At 45.7% G+C, this 13,162-nt stretch overlaps 1 protein-coding gene across 1 annotated transcript in view; it reads right to left on the reverse strand.

The window, feature by feature from the left end:
* The window catches only part of VWA2 (von Willebrand factor A domain containing 2), a 36,850-nt gene extending 24,334 nt beyond the window's left edge, over positions 1 to 12,516 (reverse strand). The window contains exons 1-4 of the mRNA XM_011359318.1: positions 12,465 to 12,516; positions 8,607 to 8,681; positions 6,603 to 6,736; positions 1,303 to 1,412 (exon numbers count right to left, since the gene is read on the reverse strand). Coding sequence (XP_011357620.1) covers positions 1,303 to 1,412; positions 6,603 to 6,736; positions 8,607 to 8,681; positions 12,465 to 12,516 — 371 coding nt within the window. The remainder of the gene's footprint in view (positions 1 to 1,302; positions 1,413 to 6,602; positions 6,737 to 8,606; positions 8,682 to 12,464) is intronic.
* Between the last annotated feature and the right edge of the window lie 646 nt (positions 12,517 to 13,162).

Genomic DNA, 13,162 nt, shown 5'->3' on the forward strand with positions numbered 1-13,162 from the left:
ACCCCTCATTCTGTTTGGGGCACCCACGGGCAGAGGAAAAGGCTGGGATAAATAGCCTTGAGGTGAAGTCACTAGGGGTCCCCAAAGTTCCTGGTGTGCCCAGTGCGGGGGTTCGGGCTGAGTGAGAGCATTGGGGACCTTATAGAGACCTGCACCTGGAAAAAGACCTCGGTGCTCGGGGCCTTTGCAACTGGAGGTGACAGCTAAACATGGCTGGGACCCCAGACCTCAGTGGACACTAGTGCAAGGGGAAGGAGAGAGATCAGCGTGGCAAGTTCGAGACCGTCTTCTATGACGGCTTGTGAAGAATATACTGTGTATTGTTGGGAGCTGAGCTAAACTGGCGAGCTTTGAGATAAGTGGTACTAAAACTATTTTAATCACTCAGTGCTTTCAAAGAAGGGAGTTGTGAAAACTGCATCTGTTTTGCAGGACAGGTAATTGGGCTGACCTTGAATCTTGACTGCTGTTTTCTCATTGCAATGCTATAAGTAGTGTGTTTTGAATAAACTCGGGGACACAGACACAGACAGCTTGTGTCTGTGCTCCCTCCTGCAGTTCTGTCTGTCTTCTTTCTTTTCCTCAGTCCGTGCTCCCCCTTTCAGGTACCCTGAATTACTTCGTCGGCTGGCTCCGACAGTGTATGTATGTGTTGTATGTATATGTATGTCTGTATAACAATCATATAGGGATGTATACGTTTACAGGTATACAGGTACTACACATATAAAAACAGTTACACAAGAAATATATGTATATCCACATGTGCATACACACGCATATTACACACACACACAAAGCTGACTCACGTGAGTAGTTACAGCCCTACTATATATATATTTACAGGCTATGTATGTGTATGAGCACACGAACAACAATTCATCATTTTTAAAGCACTCTCAATAACTTCCTCTTTTTAGATAGACCGCAAAAAGGAGGCTTCGAGAAGTGGATAGCAAACTATCCAAGCTGCAGAGGTCAGCAAGGACAGAGCTGGGGAAATGACTCGGTGTTCTTCCCATTACCTCCTGCTCTGAACTCCAGTCCCAATCGTCACTAGCCCTTTCTCCCAGGTAACTGACAACTACACATAATAGCCGAAAACACTTTAAAAAAAACTTGCATTGAAGTTCCTACCTGGGACATCATGTAATAATGAGGGGCAGCCTTGCGAAGCAAATTCTCATTACCCGCTGAGCACGGCTGGGCTTCTGGATGCCCACAGCCTTCTCTGGGTAGCCAACAACAATTTTCAGAGCAGCTAGCTGCATCCTCACCGTGGCAGTATTTGAGCATACATACTTGAAAACCATCCTCTTGAGTTTTGCCTTCACTTCCTGTTGGGTTGACAGTGAATCCAAGGGGAATTCTAGCCGAGGGACAGAACTGAACTGGAACGCTCCCACCCTGACCTGCAGTGGGAGACAGAGGGCCCAGGGGTTGAGAGCAGGGTCAGGACACAAACATTTATAAGTGGAAGATGGGATGAGAAAGGTTAGGGACCCTGCCTCCTGCTCACTCAACAAATTCCAGTGCCGGAGCTTTCTCTGATCTCCCTAAAAGAACATTCCAAAGACCAGAAGAAGAATCGGGAAGGAAACAGTCAGATCTGCCTGTGTTCTGCAATGACAACCACCAGTTTGATCCTCCTGACCCTCCATTCTGGCAGCTCCCTCAGCTGAGCGGTGAGCGTCTTTAGGGCAAGGTCTGGGCTCCCACTTACCAAACGTCTGCCAGGGGCAGGCGCTGTCTTAAGCAATCTCACGCATTATTTCATTTAATCCACAGAGGCACTGTTTATGCCCACGTTACTGTTGGAGAAACTAAAATGTAGAGAGTGTATAGATCTGGCCCAGGGCTGGAGAGAAAGGGAGCCAGGCCATTGGATTTCGTGCTTATGACCTTCATAAGGCTCAGCTATACCTCTTGCCTTCTCCGCAGCTGGCACAGAAATGCTTCAGCAAAATGCTCACTGACCCAGCCAGGGGTGGCACAGAAGCTAACCACAGCCACCATCATTGGTGGCTCATCACTGACCACAGCCACCACATCCCCATCCTTGGTGGTTGGAGGAGGGGGTCATCAGCCCTTCCAGGCCTGCTCTTGCCATACTAGGGAAAGTCCAGCTCTCCAGACCAGAGTCGCATTGGGGGACAATCAACACCCTAACCTGACACGAGCAATATTGGAGATGAAGTTCCTATGCATTGGAGGGAGTGAAAGCCACCGGTGATTCCAAACAGATTTTGCATCCTAAGTGAGGAGGCTCTATGAGAAAACTCATGCCTTGCAAGACTGGAGAAGGAAAACTAACTCATTCTCTGGACTCTTAAGAAGCTAGCCTGTCTTGAGCAAAGAAGGCTAGAAACATTTAGATGTCCTCCAGAGAGTCCAAGCCATGAACCTAATCATTGGCTCTCTAAAACCCCTGGAGACTATTCTCAGTTATTATTCTCATAACTAACCCTGATTCTGGCCAAGACTGCAAATGAGCCAAGAGATTCATATTTAAGCAATGAAGCTGCCTTTTGCTCGCTACTTGAATTCCTTCACTGTTGATGCCTTAATAGGCCTGGTGCTTGGGAGATGATCAAAGCACTGGCTGTATCAGGCCAGCTGCATTTGTTTGCAATGAGCACAGCCCATCAAACTTTCCTCCCACAGGACGTTCTGAGGAGGAGTCATTGGGCATCTTAAGTAGGAAGAAATTTAAGTCTTGGGTAGACAAGATGGGGAGATGGACACAGAGCAGTCGGGAAGCTCAGGAAAGTCTCTGAGGAGACGTTTTGGAAATCTCCCTTGAACTTGGCCTGTGATAAAGGGGGCATCTCAAACCAGTAGGGAAAAGATGGTTTAGAGAGTAAGTGATATTGGACAATTGAATAGACATCTGCGAAAGAATAAAGGAAAAATTGCAAATGGATTCAAGATTTAAATGTGAAAAATGTAACCATAAAAGTTCGAGAAGAAAACTTGAGAGAATTCCTTTAAAACTTCAAAGTGGAAAAGACCTTACTATGACTAAAAACCTAGACGCTGTAAAGGAGGATTGATAAATGACTATATGAAGAAAACATCTACAGGGCAACACTGTACCATGATCCAACCAAAAAATGAACACAACATGGAAACGTCATTTGCACATGTCAGAGATAAAGCATTAGTTTCCTTAATATATAAAGAGTGTTTAGGAATTGACATGCAAAAGACCAAAAACCTAATAGAAAAACGGGCAAAGGCTATGACCAGAGGTCACAGAACAGGAAACACAAATGGCTCTTTAATATATGAACCAATGTTTGAGTTCACCACACTGAGATGTAGCAAAAAGTCAGATACAATGTTTGTAGGGGGGAAACCAGCATTTTCAAACATTACTGGTAAGAACATATATGGTACAGCATACATGGAAAGCAATTTGTCAATATTTATTGGAAATTACAAATGCATCAGGCTATTGGGAATTTACCCTACAGATATACTGTCACATGTATGAAATGACATATTTACAAGCTCACAGTATATCTGTAACAGCAAATTCCATCTACTGGGGGTTGGTTAATTAAAACGTGGTAAATCCTTACACTGGAACATTATCAGCTATAAAATATATACCCATATTAATACTTACATTACCTATATACCTAGATACGGAAAGACTTCCAAGACAATGCGAGGAGAAAAAGGCAAGGAATAGAACAGTCTGTGTCACTTGCTACCCTTTGTATAAAAATACATACTCATATTGCTTGCATTTGCATGAAGCGATTCTCTAAGGATGCTCAAGACAACAGGTCGGGGGACTGGGCAAATGGAAAGTGTGTGGGTAGGAGGGACACTTCATTGAATGTCTTTTTATTGAATCATGTGAATGAATTAGTTTTAAAAAAAAAGACTCCCTTGAGACCAACAGCTGGGTGTATTTACTTGAATTAAACAGGAAGGATACAAGATGGAAACAGCTTGAGTCAGTAGTTAAGGCATTTAATTTAATTGGTGGTTTGGGAGGAAAAGAGCTACCTTTTATCTTCAGTTTACCGTATGATCAGAAGCAAGCCCGCCCAGATTTCTCACCCCACTGCAATCACTCTGCTGCAATCATCATATTATAGCTAGGAAGTAAAACTTCTCAGCTTTTTTTTTTTTTTTTTCAAACTTCTCAGCTCTTAAGTGTTTAGAGGAAGACTTCAAACATTTTAAATCCACCTCAATAACAGATCATTTCATTAAAAGCCTTAATTTATAGCTACTTGAACATTTCTTCCTGAAAACTAAAGGTATAGAAAGTCAAATGAGGCACACTTCAGATGTCTTGTACATGGAGATAACAAGAAGGCACAAAAAATGCAGCAGCAAAAACAGAAAACCTAAAGCCACGAGTCAGACGGAACCATCTGAATTTGCCCTGATGCAAAAAGACCCTTCAACTAGCATTCCAGCAAGTCTGATGAAGCACCTCGCAGGTCAAGATGCTCACTCGCTCACCGAAACAGATACCCAACTCCTTTGCTCAACAAGTCTTGCTGCGAGAAAGTTTTTCTCGAGCCAAGACCACATTTACCTCCCTTAACACTCAGCTTCTGTCCTCTTAAGAAAATGGAGTCATTCTATATGCTCTTTCACATGAAAATAATAATCAAGTTCCCTCATATATGGAAATTTCCAAGGGTCTCACTTTTCTGGTTCCTTGTCGTGGGCACTGTCTGGTTTGCCAACATGTAACCTAGAAATGCCACATTCTAGCTGTGCTCTGGCAACACTGAGATTAATTCCCTGAACTCTGGGGCACAGCCTGTGGGTTGGGGCAGCTGTTCCCAACAGCACCAGCTATGAAGTTTTTTGTCATGGTTTTCTTGGCCTCTCTGAGAATGCTGAATTCCATCAGCACGTACCACCTCCACATAAACTCACACAAACACACCACAATGCCATGTTGTCCACTTGCTATGTGACGGCAGGCTGTGAATTCTGAGTGTCATGATCTCATCTTAGCCCAGTGGATAGGGACAAATGACCTAATAGAACAAGCCCTGAGCTGAGAGTCAAGAGCCCCAGGTCCTCCACACTTGCTGTGTGACCTTAGGCAGTCACTAAGCGTCTCTGAACCTGTTTCCTCTTCCATGTCCTCTAATAATCCATACGGCTCTTCTCTCCCAATTTGCCATCTGCTGGGGTCTTCCGGACCCCTATTTCAGGACATACTACATCAATGCCAAGGTCAACAGTGTTGGAGTTTTAAGGCTCTTTGTCCACGAATAACCAGCGAAATTTCATAGGGAATCATTTCCTTTTACAAGCAGAGCCCTGTGTGGAAGAGGGTGGAGATTCAGCAGTCCATGGCCCTGGCCCTTTTAGGGTCTGTAAAGGGTCAATGTCACAGATGGAACTTCCGGGCTCCTCACGCCTAGATGGAAGGCCGTTTGCCAGGGCGTCTTCAGAAAACCATGCAAATCTGCCAGGGCAATGTGCTCACTCTCCCAAAATGACATGCTATTTTGGAGAAAAATCTAGCCCTCAAAAAAGGCCACTTTCTCCTCCTAAATCCTAGTGGTTTTCTTAGGATTAACCCAGGAATGCCATCTTTGAAAAACCATCTGTGGGAGTATATTTAGAATAAATTGCTAAATCAAAAGGTCCAAGCTTTTGTAACTTTGCTGCATATTTCCAGAGAGTGAGATCGCATACTTCTACCAGCAATGCGTGAGAATGCCAGTTTCCTTTAGACTTGCTGATGGAGCATGTCGCCAAACTTTGGATTTTTACTAATCCAGTAACTGAAAAACAGTCTATCGATCAGAGATTTGCCATTACATTTAGTGAAGGGGTTGGGCATCTTTTTGTGTCTAAAGACCATCTGTGTTTTGTTTCCTGGGAATTGTTTGTGTATGTTTGTTGCCCGTTTTTCTAATGAGTTTTTCCAAAATGTCCCTTTTAGTAACAAGAGCCACAGCTAGCACACTCTGGAACCAACACCTACTATCTGGAGCCAGGAAGAACAAGAAACGAACGTACTGGCTGGATTTACTCAGGCAGGAACAGTTCAAGTGAGCAGAGAGGGTAGGAGCTGTGCTTCATACCGAGATTCTAGTCTTGGGAGACAGTGATAAGCTTTCCCTTCCTCATTATCATGCAAACACAACCCCTTTCTAGTGGGAAACCAAACCTATCACCCCATCAGCGTGGATGAGCATGGGACTCAGGTCTGGCCAGATCATCTCTTCCCTTGACCAACTGTGATTGGTCAAAGGATTGTCATGTGACCTACACCTCCTCAAACACACCCTCACCCCCCAGCTTCTGCTAGATCTGCAGGAAAAGAAGTCCACTTTCTTTTTACTAGGGCCACTAGCTTGAAGAACAATACAAGGTGACTTTGCTGTGTGTGGAAAACCTGCCTAGGAAGAAACCCAACCGAGGAAAGAATAACTGAGAAGAGGAAAAAAGGGGGATTGAGCACATGGGGTCCACCACGCCTGGAACCGGGATTCACCCCCTTGTTCTTCCCAGTTCCACGGGCCAGGAAACTCCCTCCTCTGCTTGGATTGCTGTCGTTCGCAACCAAAAACACCCTAACACAGATGGAGACAATAAAACGCACTCACCCTCTCGGGGTTGATGTCCAGAGCATCACAGACCGTGATGGCAAAGTGCTTGGCCCTTTCGAAGCTCCCTTTCCCAATGCTGTGAGAGCCATCTATCAGAAACAGGACATCCATCGCCGCGGAGCACCACATCACTAGGGGAGAGGGAGACAGATGGGTGACGACCAGCCTCCCTGCCGTCTGGTCCCAAGTATCTCACTCCCCAAAGCAGAGTGGAGGCAGAAATGACTCTGTGGTAAGCCAGCTGCTGCTCTTCTCGGCACGATGGTGAGGAAGGGCCCCGGAGAAGGCCTGGGCCAGAGGCGGCCCTCCCCTGCAGCGGGAAGCACACACCCACATGGGCATGATGCGCAAAGACGCCCTCACGGGAAAGTCTTTCTAACCCGTTCCCCGTTTGCCCCGAGAATACTTGCCGGCGGTGCTCGCAACTGTAGCACTTACCCTGAGACAACTCACAGATTCCAGTCCTGACCTTAACCGCCAAAGTGCGCCATGAAATATCCAGCTTTTATTATTATTGTTGCATCGCTCTAGTGTATCAATAGTCTTTGGAAACAAATGACATCATTCTATTTAGAGTATTCTGGTTTTAGTAACGGTGTTTCCACATTTACAAAATACAGTAATTCTCAATCACTGAAAATGTCAAATCCTAGAAACGTAGCATTCCTACGTGTGATGTCAACACCGTTCTCGAAGAGTTATTAGCTGGATTCATTTGATGAATCCGATTTATGGATACATTTCTGTTATATTAGGATTAGAGACAAGTTGTTTAGCAATAGCTCCAAGAACAGTTTTTAATATTTTATTTTCGCATCGAAAACCAGTCAGATTTGCTTCAGCCTCAAAGAACATGTTTACGTAAAATTAACGTTGGCGGCGAGCTGCACGTTTTTTGTTTTTGTTTTTCTAAACAGGAAATGAGCTAATAATGAGAGAGTCTAATTCAGCAACACTGAGCCATATGGGAGGAGGAGCTGCTGGGCCAGTGAGGGATACTGAAAGGCCTTGGTTCCAGCCCTTGGGGCCTGCGATTTAGTACAGGACACAGCCAGGCGGCCTGGCACGTGATGTCTCATTACCCAGGAGATAAGAAATTACAGCCAGCACTGACTGCTTCTTTCCTATATGCCAGGTGCTACTTTACACACTTTATATGGACTAATTAGTTCTCACCATGACCTTTGGGTGACTTTAAAAAAAAATTTTTAACAGATGTATTGAGATATCATAAAATACACCATATAGTATAAAACACCTTATAAAACACCATATAATTCATCCACTTAAAGTGGATAATTCAATGGCTTTTAGTATATTCACAGACATTCCATCATCACCTCAATTTCAGAACATTTCCATCACCTTTAAAGAAACTTGTACCTTTTAGTTATTAGCTCCCTGGCTCCCCACCCCCACCCCCACCCCACCCCTAAGCAGAGCTATAATTTTTATTCCCACTGGAGGGAGGAGGAAAGCGAGGCACAGGGCAGTTCGGTAACATTCCTGAGGACAAAGTGCTAGGAAGTGGCGGAGCCAGGAATCGAACCCGGGCTTTGTGGCTCCAGAGCCCGCACCCGCCACAAAGATGCAAGAGAGCAGAAGCGAGAGAAGCACCAGCGAGAAGGTGCCGCCAGAAGGCAGCGAAGGAGGGCGAGTCCACCCGAGAGGGGAGGAAGGGATGTGTCGGGGCCCTGGGCACGGGCAGGTGTGGCCTCCGCACATGGGGACGGAGTAAGGCGGAAAAGGAAGAAACGTGGCAGCAGGCGAGGCTGGTTGGGTAGACAGCGGTCACGTCACTGAAGATCTCAAACTGTGGACCAAGAAATCTGGCAACGGGGATTTACCAAGAGTTTTTTTACCCAGGAGAGGGACTTGGGCGGGCCTGTTTGGGGAAAATGATTCTGGCGACAGCGTGAGTTGGAAACTGTCTGGAGTAACATGGTTTCCATGCGGAGGCTGAAATGGGCGTTTGGAGGATGGAAAAAAACATGGGCTTACTTTTGCTGGCCGCTGAAATCTTCCCAATGGTCTCCTTGCTTACGTGGACTTCCTGAAGAGGGAGGGATGGGGTCACTAGGAGAGAAGACACCAGAAGCCGTCTTAGTCTCCAAATTATGTGAACAGAATGAACAGGAGATAAGAGAGAAAACGGGAATGTGGGAGAGTCTAATGATATCGCAAGTTAAAAATTACCAGATGGGGAGCATGAAAGAACCCTCGACCACCCCACTTCTACCAGGTACCTTTGTATCTAAATTTGAAGACAATTAAACATATACTCAGAAGGGTTATAGAGAACCTGTGATTTCAACGAGTTTTGCCCTGGTTAAGTATAATAACTGGGTCTCTCGCTGACTGCCATAAAAGTCGACCTTGGATGTAAATAGATAACTCGTAAAGAGAATTTATAGAAAAGCACAGGGGAAATGTTTAAGCAGGTGATGTTTTCAGTCAAACGAGGAAATAGCGTTTTAAACGTGAAATGTAAATGATCAAATTCTAAGTTTATCTGTACTTGGGGGAAAGCTTCATTCAGGAAAAAAATTTCTGGTGGTGGCACTGTAAATTGGTACAACTCTTTTGGAAAAAATTTGGTCAAATAACTTAAGGATCATAAAAATGCTTATATCCTTTAACCTTGTAATACCACACCTGGGCATTGACCTGAAAGAAAAAAATTTTAGAGAAGGGAAATGTGCATCAAGACGCTCCCTTCAACATTTTTTGTGATAGAAGGATGTGGACGATAACAAGTATCCAAACAGACGATACTATGAGTAATTGCTTATATATTTGTTCAATGACATTAACACGAACGAAGGCTAAAAAGTTTGGAGGCAGGAAGTTCACGGATATATTTCTCCTTCTTTTACAGGATATCCAGTAAAATTGTACTAATGGCATCTGATCAATAACAATTTACAAAATTAACTGAGGGCAATGAAGGTGCCACTTGGAGAGATCATTTGAAAAGCCAACGGCACTTGGTCAATGTCTAGTGGCAAAAGAAATATACACACGGATGCTTTATACATGTCGATATCTGGGGGCGGTAAGCACAGAGGAAACAAAGCTAGGGGGGGCAGAGCCCTGGAGCAGGCTGGGCCAAAAAGGGGACAGAGGAAGGAACATGAGCGCGGAGGGGCTGCCGGGGAAAGAGGTAAAGGAGAGGAAGCCGGGCAGGGGGCAATTACTCAGCTGAGGGAAGTTGGGCCCATAGGGATTTGCAACTGCCAGGAAAGTGATGAGGAGGGAGACACCAAAAGATGATGTCAGGCTGGGGGAGGGGAAGGACACCTCTTACTTGCAGCACCCCCTGGAGCTTATCCGTCAACGGCCCCCTGGGCTCATCCCAGCTCCATCTCTATGGCTCTTCTCCTTCGAATAGTCCCCGGTGCAAACTGAAGTAGTTTCTAGTTCCCCCCACCCCCACTGTATGTCTGAGCAGACGGTTTCTGCTCACCTGATATACACTCCCCGCCTCAATCACTCTCACAAAGAAGATGGTTCGAGGCCATACGCTGACCCAACAATTAACTCCACAGTCAAAGGCTGTCAGGCAAATATCTTTCACGAGGTCTAAGACAGTCTGCAACTATTACTGCCGTTTTGCCACCAGAGGCAGAAAAAAGGCAAACTACAAAAACAGATAATAAAAAAAAAAAATTACTCACTTTCATAAAAAATGGCAGACGTCGGCACAGAGGCAACACCCCGCCCCCCAAAAAAGGAATGAAAATCACTCAATAATTCAGCAAATAGTTCTTTCAGAAAATAAATTTTGAGCTTTACTGCATTCGGACATCATCAAGATCCTGCCAATTCGTGGGGCCCCATTGCTGCCCACCCTAATGGGATGGTGTTCCCACGGGAGCTCGCCTGCTCCCCCGGAAGCGCCCTGAAGAGGACATTTCTACCGGTGCTTTATAAAAATGAAAATACTGCTCCTTTTTGAATGTCTTACCAGCAAATTCTCTAGCTGGAGAAAGGCCAGCTGTCTATCCAGATGGGAGAGAGAGGAGCCCTGTGACCAGAGACTATTCCCTAAAGATGTCACTCAGCTAGCATGCCTCTGTGCCACATGCTCAGCTGCCACCGCAGGGGCCAGGCTTCAGGTCAGCCCTCCCTATGCCTGGATGATGTTTCCACTGCTCTCCTGTGAAACTATCTCAGGACTCTGCAAAGGATCCCCCTGGAAGAGGAAGGTGATGAACGTATGGCTGTTGATTCTTTGTCTAACCAAGTCAGCCCAGCCTCCGAAGACCACCTGCCTGGGCTGCAGAACTTGAAACTCTTAGGGAGGATGGGTGGTGCTAAGGAGACTCACCCATCTAGTGAAACCCTTTCACTTTACGGATAAGAGAGCCAAGGCTTACAGAGCTAATTCCTGTAAATTCTTGTCTCCCCTAGAGGAACTCAGAGTGGGAGCAGGGGGCACCAGACCGGGCGTCAGGAGACTTGAGATTTCGTTTAAACTCTGCTGTCAACAGCTGTGTGACCCCGAACAAGTCACACAGCTTCTCTGGGCCTCCCTTGACTGATCTGTACAACCCAGGGATGCTCAGATCAAGTGCTCTATAAAATGGATAGAGCCACAGAAGATGAAGTTCTGTGATGAGCTGGAGCAGAACCTTTACTGTGCCTGGGCCTCCAGGGAACATATTCAGGCCCTGTCCCTAAATACGTCTCATCACTCTCCAATGCCTTGACCATGAAGCAACTGTGTTACACTGTCTTCCTGCATGGCTTAGACGGGGGGATAGGTGAGCTGAGCAACCACCCTCTTCTCCCAGTCTCTCTTATCTCCCCTAGGCTCTGGGGAACAGGCTGGTGGTGACAGTAGCCAACTCAGCAGAGAAGGTATACCCACCCACCGAAACAGACCGGGAAGGAACTGCAGGAGAGATCTCAGACGGCCAGAAGCTCCTGAGCTAGACCCGGTCAGCCTGCCACACTGTCCATTTGTTCTTACTTGTAGGACAACGATCACAAAACACATATTCCCTTCTACCATCTCATATTTCAATTTTCAAAGAGGCTAGAACTTGGAAGTGGCAAAGTGAGAAGTAAAAGGAAAATTGATTTGCTCCATTATTCATTCATTAATCTACTTCTTGAAAACCAAGTATATGCCAAGTCCAGAGCTATGTACCGAGATTACATACTAGTGAGTAAAGACTATGCAGAGTCTCTTTCTCATGGAGCTTATGTTTAGTGGAGAAGATGGACACTAATTTTTAAAAGTTTGTGCAGAAATAAACTCATATCTATGTTAAGTGCTACATAGCAGAGGGACTCAGGACTATAAGAGGTTTCAATAGGGGGATCTGACATGATCTGGGGGTTCGGGAGGAACTGAGCTGGGTGCCGAAGGATGAGTAGGAGTTTACCAGGGTAGCAGTGTTGGGTAAGGTGGTAATCCAGGCAGAGGGGCCACCATAATGGAGAATTCCTAGGATGAGAGGGAGCAAGGGTACTGGGCAGGACTGGAAAGAGTGTGGGCTACAGGATGCCAGTGGCTATGGGGTCAGATCAGGCAGGGCCTCTTGAGAGCAACAGGATATTACTTAGCAGTTTCAGGAAGGGGGTGGACGTGGAAAAAGATCCACACATGATCACATTTGCATTTTGAAATGGCTGCTGGGTGAAGAACAGGCTGGAGGAAAAGCAGGTAGACCAGTTGGGAGGCTACTGTCATGGTCTAAGCATGAGATGAGGGGGCTTAGACCAGGCAGGTGGCTGTGGAGTGGAGACCTAGATGCATTCAAGAGAACTTTAGAAGTTAAAACTGACAGGAAGCAAGACAAACCAAACCCCTTGACATGATACCCGCCCCCCCCAACCAAAAAACCTTACCTCCAGCAACCAGGAAAATGCAGACGGCTTCTAGCAGCAGGACAGAGGGCATGTTGAGATGACTATAGGACCAGGACAAGGAAAAAAAGCATCAGCAATTAGCTCTGTAAACTCATGTCACACCCCTAAACAAGATGACAAGTACTCAGCCTTTCCCAGAGCACCGAATATGATGCTAGAGGCCCCTCCTTACCATAATAATGACAGTAGCCTGGAGAAGACACATTCCCAAAAGGCACTGGAGACTTTACTCCAATGACTTCAATTTTAAAAGAAAGTCTAACATGTTCTGCAGACACCTACCCCCCAAAACCCCCAGCTCCTTCACAGATCTGGGCAAGGAGCACTGTGTCCAGAATTAAGAGGCGCGGCCCTAGTTCGGCCAGGGCCCTGTCTAGCCCCGTGATCTTGTGGAAAGCCCCTCCCTCTCAGCATGTCCATTTCTTCATGAGCACTTAGATTCTGACAGGTTGAACATTTGATTTCAATATCTTCGTTTTATGAAACGTAGCAAGTTCACCAAGTCTGCATTTTCTCATTTATAAAGAGCGATGTGGCTGAGGAAGAAACAAAAGTATTTTTTAAAATGTGTTGTTGTCTACTAATGCTTATGAATAAAATTCAGTTCCATAGAGCCTGATCATCGGTTTTTGAAGTATTAAGGTGGAAAGTGAGTGCTTTTAATAAGAAACTATGAC

This window comes from Pteropus vampyrus, unplaced genomic scaffold (genome assembly GCF_000151845.1).
Source record: "Pteropus vampyrus isolate Shadow unplaced genomic scaffold, Pvam_2.0 Scaffold46, whole genome shotgun sequence".
NCBI lineage: Eukaryota > Metazoa > Chordata > Mammalia > Chiroptera > Pteropodidae > Pteropus > Pteropus vampyrus.